The sequence below is a fragment of the Equus quagga genome, chromosome 4 (genome assembly GCF_021613505.1).
Source record: "Equus quagga isolate Etosha38 chromosome 4, UCLA_HA_Equagga_1.0, whole genome shotgun sequence".
Taxonomy (NCBI): Eukaryota; Metazoa; Chordata; class Mammalia; order Perissodactyla; family Equidae; genus Equus; species Equus quagga.
Window position 1 is genome coordinate 62170553 of NC_060270.1, and position 9850 is coordinate 62180402.

A 9850-nucleotide genomic window follows, 5' to 3' on the forward strand; every position below is an offset into this window, starting at 1 on the left:
GGGCACCGCTTGGCACGCCATGCTGTGGTAGGCGTCCCACATATAAAGTAGAGGAAGATGGGCATGGATGCTAGCTCAGGGCCAGTCTTCCTCAGCAAAAAGAGGAGGATTGGCAGTAGTTAGCTCAGGGCTAATCTTCCTCATAAAAAATAAAATAAAGTTACAGAAATATTCTTTTAAAAGTACTTTAAGACCCAAAAAACCCTAAGGAAAGTGTTTTACTTCAATTCTCCTGACCATAGGTAAGCATACTACAGCCCACAGGACAAATCCAGCCCACTGTCCGTTTCTAGCTTGACTGAAGTACAGTCTACGGCTGCCTCTGTGCTGGAGAAGCAGAGGTGGGTAGTCAGGAAAGAGACAGTGTGACCCTCGAAGCCTAAAGCACACATGACCCTGGACCTTCACATCGCGCCTGCCAACCCCGCTTCTGACCAGCCAAAGAGCACGGACAACACAGACGTGCCTCAGTATCCTCCAGCCTTGCAGAGAGTCGACATACAACGGTCCACGCTCTATCACAGGGGCATCAGGCCATGCTGACACCATCGGGTTCTGCCTATTTCCCTGTCTCCCGATCCACTCGAGATTCTCCTCGGCTATTTAGGATTCTGTTTAAACCAGTGTTAATACTTTAAAGACAGTAGATCTTATCACTAAATTACCTTTTATCAATTCTGGGAAACTCTGTCACTCTTCTTCTATTCTAGTCAGTCCTCCTGGAGCTCTTAATTCTCCTCAAATCTTCTCATTTTAACATCTCTATTTCTTAAGCAGTCTCCTATTTCCTCGTTCCCTATGGTGCATTCTGGTTGTCTCTTTATCAGTGTTTTACTTGCAATTTAATTTGAATTTTGTTCAAATGCCATTTTTCCCCATTTCTCTAAGTTCCAGTTGGTTCTTTTTGTCCCCTTCTTACGTTTTGATTCTTTCTTTTACACCTTCAATTATCCCAAATGTTTGTGTGATGTGGTTTCTAGCTAATGTTCTATTCCTGCAGTCTGTCATGACTGGTGACTGACTTGATGAATAACGTCATGTGTTTTATAATAATTTTGCATTGTTAACAGGCAGAACTTTGTGGGAAGCCCACACAACCTGGATTGAGAGCATGTGCCTCCACAACAGTTCTGCATTGGCCACTGTCTGTGCTTTAGGGGGGTATGCAGGCTGGAGACTAATTTTTACGTTAAGTTTCTCAATTATGGACTGCCCTGGGAAGCACAAGTAATACAAAGTAGCGCCTCAAACATCCCTGAATGGTTACAAACTTTTAGGAAAGATTTCCCCCTTCCCAGAGCCCAAGCAGAGACAAACTTCCTTGGGGGCCGGTGAGAGGATTGTTGCAGTCTGCTACCTCTTCACCCGAAGTATCACCCTCTGGAGGAAACAGATTGATGAGGGGCCCCACTCCAACTCCCAGCCTCACAGGGGCCTAAGCCCTCACTTTCTGTCCCCATGCAGGTTGGGGACAGAAATGCCCCCAGGACAAGCACGACATCAGCTCAATGGCCAAATGCGCAGGTTTTTACATCACTTTGACAGTTAGCTGGAGCTATTTCTCTTACTTTCTTGCAAGTTCAATTATACATTTTTAAAATGTTTTATTCAATTTTCTAGGGTTTTTTAGCAACAGGGTTTTTAGGTTATCTGTTTCACCATATTATCAAAACGCACAACGAAATTGTAATATTACATATTACAAATAATTACTCCTTGTTCAAAGTCACCAGTTAGGACAGCCACTTGCTATTTTTGAGTAACCAGCCGCTATCCCCCTCGATTTTGCTTCACCCCATACCTCATGGCCCCCGTTTGACTAGCTGACTCCAATAAGCGTGGGGAATGTGGCTCAGGTCTAAATTAACAGGTGAGTCCAATCAGAACAATCCCCAGGACTGGTTTGAAGAGACAACAAGAAGTCCCATGGGGCTTTCTTCCAGAGCAGAGGTAAAGAGGCTCAGAGTCAAGGGACTGCTGGGAGCGGCTGAACACTACAGAGAGACCACAATGGGACAAGTGTGACCTGTGACCAACACTGAGGAAGTGAAGCTGAGCCCCAGACGAGAGAAACTAGGTCCTAGCCCCAGCCGCTGGAGCCACCACATCAAGTTCTGCCCAAGGCCAGTCCCAGGTCTTGATTTTTCAGTTCCGTAAGCCAATACACTTCCTTCCTTGTCTAACCCACTCTGGGCCAGGTGTGTCAAGTGAAAGCAGTCTTACTGACATGGAAATTTAACAAGTGTTCACAGTTCAAGAATGAAAATAAAATTTCACTTGCTTACCTGGATAACCAATTCCTTTGGCATTTGCATAGGGAACCCCAGAAGAACCAGGGCTATAAACAGGATTCATGATTTCAAGAACTAAAAAGGAAAAGAAAGGGATTTAGCAAGCACTTTTGTTCTCATGTTTTTCTCCAGCATCAGTCTCAAAAGAGCAGGGAGCAAGAGTCCTTTCTCTCATCTATTATAAAACAAGGCATTTCACACTGCTGCCAACCATCCGTGAACAGAGAAGGAATGCCGAAAGTCCTAATGGGCGCCCACCAGGACTTTGTAAACTTCCCTTTACGATTCTCTTCAGTCCACCAGAAGCTAAGGAAAAAGTGTTCTCGGCTGGCCCGGTGGCACAGGTGTTAAGTTCACACATTCTGCTTCGGCAGCTCCAGGTTCACGGGTTTGGATCTGGGGTACAGACATGGCGCCACTTGGCAAGCCATGCTGTGGCAGGCATCCCACATATAAAGTAGAGGAAGATGGGCATAGATGTTAGCTCAGGGCCAGTCTTCCTCAGCAAAAAAGAGAAGGATTGGCGGCAGATGTTAGCTCAGGGCTAATCTTCCTCAAAAAAAAAGAAAAAGTGTTCTTTACGTCCCTGCATAAAACAGTGAAAACAAATCTGTAAATAATCTAAATAAATGTCCCTGTAATAGGGGAAAATAGTTAAGTAAAGCAGATCTATCCAGAGCAGGAAATATCATGCAGGTGCTTTTTAATCAGTGTTTAAAAACCGAAGATTAACATAATAATAAAGGAAAAGAAGGTACAACACTGCACTGCAGTATGACCCCAGATTTGCACCTGCACGTACAGGCCAGTGCACCTCCAGCACAAATGGAAGAGAGGCTGGGAGGAAATAAAATATCAACAGTGCGTGTCTCCAGATGGGGTGGTTTTAGTGTTCTTTTTCCACTTTTTTTTGTTTCTTAAACAACTGTTAAATATGTATTTTCTAAAAAAGACAAATTAGGTACAGCCCAGCAACTCTATTAACCCATCCGATGTTCTATCATTCATAATCTTTTTTTCCTGAAAAGTTCAAGAACTCGCACAGCTATAACCATGTTTACCCCTTCCCCAATAGAAATAAGATTCTCATTAGTACCTCCAGCAAACTCCTCTGAATTTTATCATCCAAAGTATTCTTCACTATCCCTCATCTAGTAAGTCACTCACTGGTTTATGTGAGTAATAGTAAGGATTAAGACAATCTTAAATTTAAAAATAAAAACACAGGGCTGGTGCCGTGGCATAGTGGTCAAGTTCACGCACTCCACTTTGGCGGCCTGGAGTTCAGGGGTCAGAACCCAGGCACAGACCTACACACCACTCATCAGCCATGCTGTTGTGGCATCCCACATACAAAACAGAGGAAGACTGATACAGATGTCAGCTCAGGGACAATTTTCCTCAAGCAAAACAAAGAGGAAGATTGGCAACAGATGTTAGCTCTGGGCCAATCTTTCTCATCAAAAACAAAAAACAAAAAAAAATTTTTAAATTAAAGTAAAAACAGCATAAAGGGGGCAACAGGTATATGGGAACTCTGTACTTTCCACTAAATTTTGCCATGAACCTAAAACTGCTCTAAAAAATAAAGTTTATTTAAAAAATAAAAATACACAAAATATACATATGTTTACTTGTTCAGTGTCTGCCTTCCCCACTACAACCCCAACTAGAATGTAACCCCATGCAGGCAGGGATCAGGGACTTGGTTCTATCGACTGCAGTACCCCAAGCACCAATAACAATGTCTGGCGGAAAACAGGTGCAACCACCTGTTAACTTTTAAAAACCACGTGCACCTCAAGACACTCTAGGTATCAAATTCCATGACTAAAACAAAAATACAAAAAGGAACCACTTCAAATTTTCAGCTCATGTGACTCATTTAGAATATTCATAACCAAGCAGTTCAGTAGACAAAAAAGTACACTCAGTCACATTCTCAGACTTTGTAACAAGTTCTAGTCTAAATCAGGAATAAACTGGGGACATTCGTCATTGGGACATTCATTATCTGAAGAATTGTCTTAATTTTTTTAAACTTCTAAACCAAAAGGCAGATGCCAAATTTACCATGACATCCACAACCACGGCTAAGACAGAGGTCCAGATCAGCGCTGTCCAACAGCACTTTCTGCAGCGATGAAGCTCTTCTCCATGTGGGCTGTCCAATAAGCACCCATCAGCTAAAAGTAACAACCGAACACAGGAGGAAGGCAGCTTGTGCAGGATCTGATTTTTCAGTTTTATTTAACTTCAATTTAAATTTAAACAGTCACATGCAGCTAGGGGCTACCACACTGGACACTGCAAGTCTACAGAACAGACTAGAGAGAGAAAACAAGGAGAGGAAGACATAGCAAGAAATCAGGAGAATCAATCGTGTATTTTACCCCACACTTTAAGAATAAACAAATTGGCAACTGCCAATCCCTATTATTCTGCACTTTCAACCCATTCTTGGAGGAACTACAACATAAACATTGTGGAGGCCCTCAAATATTTCATCAACTTGTCTAGTTCAACTATCATCTCTCAAGAAGTAAATACTTCCTAAAACTGTATTTCTCTATTCTGTGCCAGAATCTAATTTTATTTTCTTAACTGAATTCAAGATAAGCAAAGCACTATGCAAAGGTAAGAGAAAAAACAAAAAAAAGCTCTCACAGTCCCTGTTCTGAGTTTACAATCTAGAAAAGTGATGTCCAACAGAACTTTCAGTGAAGATGGAAATGTATGTCTGCTCTGACCACATACAGTAGCTACTAATAGCTATGAACACTTGAAATGTGGCTAGCACAACTAAGGAACTACATTTCAGTTTAATTTGAATCAAACAGTCACATGTAGGGGCCGGCCCGGTGGTGCACTGGTTAAGTTCACACATTCCGCTTCTCGTCAGCCCGGGGTTCGCCGGTTTGGATCCCGGGTGTGGACATGGCACCGCTTGGAACGCCATGCTGTGGTAGGCGTCCCACATATAAAGTAGAGGAAGATGGGCACGGATGTTAGCTCAGGGCCAGGGTTCCTCTGCAAAAAGGAGGAGGACTGGCAGTAGTTAGCTCAGGGCTAATCTTCCTCAAAAAAAAAAAATTAGAATTAAAAAAAATTAAAAAAAAAAAAACCAGTCACATGTAGGTGATGGCTATTGTACTGCACAAACAGGCCTATAAGAAAAAAAGACATGGGGGCCGGTCCTGTGGCCGAGTTTTAAGTTCACGTGCTCTGCTTCACCAGCCCAGGGTTTTGCCGGTTCGGATCCTGGGTGCAGACATGGCACAGCTCGTCAGGCCATGTTGACGCAGCGTCCCACGTGCCACAACTAGAAGGACCCACAACTAAAATATACAACTATGTACTGGCAGGATTTGGGGAAGAAAAAAAAAGACATGAATAATGGTGATACAGGGCAAAGAGTGTGACGAACCACCTAACAGTAGAATAAAGCGTTCTGAAGGTTGAATGAGGAAAGCAAAAATTCATTGTAGGAGGGGAGGAATGGTTAGGAAAAACTTGATTACAGAGGGGTGTTTCCAATAAGCTCTAAGCAGCAGGTAGGATCACAAAAGTGATACAAATGAGAAAATGCTTTAGGAATATCAGGCAATTGGGCTTGCCTGGAGCTTAAGCAACAGGTAGGGAATCTGCAAAGATGTTATGGAGACGTAGGTTAAGTTAGAACCATCATAGGGAGACCCTTAAATGTGGGGCTGAGCTGGAGATGTCATCTGGTAGGCAATGAAGCTCATGAACAGCACAGCAGGTAAACACAAGAGTTATGATATGACCCGCTAATTCCACTTCTAGGTCTACACCCAAGAAAGATGAAAACATACATCCACACAAAAACTTGCACATGAATGTTTATAACAGCCACAATTATAAACAATCCAAATGAAGCACTGAACACAAGGCTCTCTTTCCATAATGACCTGGCTTACAGTCTAAACCAGTAATACAATTCTACTCTGCATTTGTCACTAAAAAATTCATAGAACTGCATTTGAATTCTAAATACCAGAAGTTCCAAATACTCGGAAGTTACATTTCTTGAAAGTACTTTTACTTCCCCAGAGGCTAATAACAATAAATATTTTCTAAAGTGATTAAAAAGTCTTAATTAAAAATTATAGGTAAGAAAATATGATAATAGGATTGGTGAAAGAAAATGCTTCAGTTCCCTCTCCAATTGGACAAAAGGCTTAAAATGGTAATACAAAGACAAGGTGTGTGAACAAATGTCAAACAGCTCCTTACATTACTTGTTCAAAAAATGAGAGATTCCCCCAAGATTCTGAGCCTCAAGGGCAGGGAAAATAGCTCACGCAGCCCCGTCTCCCTGCATCTCACAAACGCTTAGCACAAAGGTAGGTCGTAAATATCTTCTCAAAGTTCTTCAATAAAAGAACTACTATACAATAGAATACAGGACATTCCATAGCAATAAATATGAAGCTGAGACATTTATTTAAAATCTAATCAGAAATGTTGAAACACACCTGTTTATTGATCAGTGACTATGAAAGCTGAACCCAGTGACCAATCTTAATATCACTAACCGTCAAACTAAACGTTATATGCATCCTCACACGATGGAATTACTCTGCCTCATCTAAGGTGTACTGCTGCAAAAATAGAAAAATCTGAATCTAATGGAGCGTATCCATTGAACTTCTAGTTTATAGGAAAAGACAGGAGTTGGAGGAATATGCTGAACATCACCATGAAACAAAGAGACAAACCCAAAAGGTGGAGCATTCTAGAGGACAAACGACCCAGTTTCTTCAGTAAGTCAACGGTCTGAAAAAAGGTGGAGGTGTGGGAAGGACAGAGGTACATTAAAACAGATGTAGACATAAAGGCCATAGGTAGTTTGTGTTTGGATCCTGATTTAGACTGAAAAAACTGTGAAAAGATATTTTAAGGATTTGGGGATACAAATGAATATGGGGTAGCTCTTAAATGACATTAAACAATTGTTAATTTTGTTAGGTGTGAGAACAGTATTTTGGTTACGTAAAGATATATCATTTTTTTAGAAATACAGATGAAAGCATATAAGGATAAAAATGACATTAAGTCTATAATTTAAAATATTTCTACAAAGACAGGAAACTACAGCAAAATGCTAATAATTATTACATCAAGATGTTGGGTAAATGGCTGTACACTGTATTGTTACACTTTTTAAATCTGCATAATGGAAAACGGAAAGAAAAAACCCACACTCCCTCAGGTTCTAGTGCCACTGGCCACCCAGAAACCACCAATTTCCCAGTCTGCTATGGTGTGGACCAAGGATCCCAATTCCAAGGCTGGATCCAGAGGGTATCACTTTTTTTTAGTTTTCCATTTGGAATGACTCAACTGTCAGAATTCCTATGGGTGGTTTGACACTTGCATCAGAATAGACAAATCTCAGATTTACCTATAAAAAAAAGAATGTCAGCAAAATTCTTCAATTTAAAAACCCAACAATAATCAGAGGGAAAGTGTATTTAAGACCCATTACTGTATTAGTTTCTCTAGTTTCAAAACATACCATGACCTAAACAAAGTTCCCACACAAAACAGTAATTATAAAATTTTAAAGGCCTTGTATACTAGTATTTCACGTAAACAAAACTAATTTCAAGAAGCTTAAATCCTCTCTCTCTGAGACATCAATCTAGATACAAGTGCCCGTTACTATAATCAACACTGGAAATGCTCAGTAACGTCTGATCAAGAAGAGCACGCAACAGCAGAAAGTTCTCAACTCCCCCAAAGTCTACCTTCCCTACCAAGGCTTGCAATCCATTGGGAGAAATTCATGTACTTCTGCGCAGAACAACTGGAGAGACTTCAAAAATACAGAGAGTGGAACACAAACATGACAAAATTAACTATTACTCTGTTACACTGGTGTATAGCTGTTTTAAAACTGTTCTCAACTAATCCAGGAAAAAACAGGTTTATATAAGAGAAGTCTGGCAGACAAAAATTTCTCTTTAAACTACAGAACCAATAAAAAGTTAAAACAGTATTTTTCAGGGGCTGGCCCAGTGGCATAGTGGCTGAGTTCATGCACTCCACTTCAGTGGCCCTGGGACTGCGGGTGATGGGCCTGGCTATGGACCTACAGACCGCTCATCAAGCCATGCTGTGGCAGCATCCCACATACAAAGTAGAGGACAGGCACAGACGTTAGCTCAAGGATGACCCGCCTCAAGCAGACAGAGAAAATTGGTAACAGACGTCCGCTCAGAGCCAGTCTTCCTCACCAAAATAACATACATATATATTTTTTAAATGTACTTAAAAAAATTTTTCAGTTCTAATCTTCTGCATCTGTGACATTACAATACTCATTTTCCTGATATTTGAAAACGCAAGTAACTTTGGCAGCAGAATTCTATCTAACCTTAAAAATGGGAATGGTTTGAAAGGCAGTTGCAGAGCAGAATTGAAAATCCTGGCAACTATTTCAGGCCTGATAAGCGGGCAGGAGAGCAGTGACAGCAGCAGACGGGGCTCCCCGCTTCCTCCCGGGCTGCAGGCGCCCGCCCTACACGCGCTCCGACTCCTCCGGAGGCCAGGAGGCAGGCCGACGGCGCTGCAGCGGCGGCCGCGGCGACCCTCCCAGACCCGGGCCTCCACTCAGGCAGACGGGCCGGGCACAGGCCGCACGGGCGAACACCCGCGCCAGAGCGAGCCGAGCGCAAACCCGCTTCACAACGCCTGAAACAGACAGCCAGCCCTCACGACGTGCACCACAGCGGCTTCAACACCGAGGAAAAACAGCCTTAAACTGCTCAATTCTTGGCTGTCAAGGCTAAAGTAATCCACTACTTGTTTACTTACCAAAGTTTAAATGTGTCCCTATTATTGCCTTAAGAAACCCTTTCACCTAAAGTTTTCCATGTAATATCTGACAAAATAATCTCAAATTACACAGAGATGACTTGAGAGTTTGAGGAGTGGGAACCAGACAAACTTTGTCATTTTACGAGTTTCCTCGCACGCTAACATACTCCAAGCTACTTCTCCGCCCGACCTCAACGCAGCACGAACCCTACAACCCACAGCAAGCGGACGCGCGCCACAAGAGCAACGCGGCGCGCGCGCCCCAGCCGCCCGCCGCTCGCTCCGAGCGCCCGCGCGGGCCCGACGGCCCTCTCGGAAACAGCCCGGCTGAGGCGCCCGAGCGCCGCCGGCTCGGCCGGGCGGGCGGCGCGCACGTGCAGCAGTCACGGCGCCTCGCGCACGCGCTCACGGGCGTCCACAGCCGGGCGGCAGCACCGCACCCCGCCGCTCCCCTCGCACGGTTCCCCACGGGGTCGCTCGGGCTCGCACTGGCCCGGCCTCGGCACCGCCCCGGCCGCACAAAGCGCTGCACTTCCGGCCGGGCCGCCGGGCCGCGCGCCGAGCCCGAGGGCACCCGCCCGCCCCGCCCGCACTCACTCGCTCCCCGCGCCGCGGCGGGCGGCCTGGGCCTCGCTGACCAGCGCGCCGGCCCGGGGCGAGCGCCGCGGAGGCCTGCTCCGATGCGGGGGCCGAGCCGCGAGGGCCAGTCTCCG

General features: G+C 44.1%; 1 protein-coding gene across 7 annotated transcripts in view; it reads right to left on the minus strand.

Annotated features, from left to right (window-relative positions):
• FAM168B (family with sequence similarity 168 member B) overlaps positions 1-9850 on the minus strand; it is a 43787-nt gene that overhangs the window by 28895 nt on the left and 5042 nt on the right. For 2 of the 7 annotated variants that reach the window (XM_046658669.1, XM_046658670.1), the window contains exons 2-3: positions 9735-9845; positions 2286-2366 (exon numbers count right to left, since the gene is read on the minus strand). In XM_046658669.1, the coding sequence (XP_046514625.1) occupies positions 2286-2355 (70 nt within the window). In that variant the 5' untranslated portion in view covers positions 2356-2366; positions 9735-9845. Of the gene's footprint in view, positions 1-2285; positions 2367-4364; positions 4478-9734; positions 9846-9850 lie in introns of those variants that run through there. The other 5 variants (XM_046658664.1, XM_046658666.1, XM_046658667.1 and 2 more) reach the window with 5 other exon arrangements.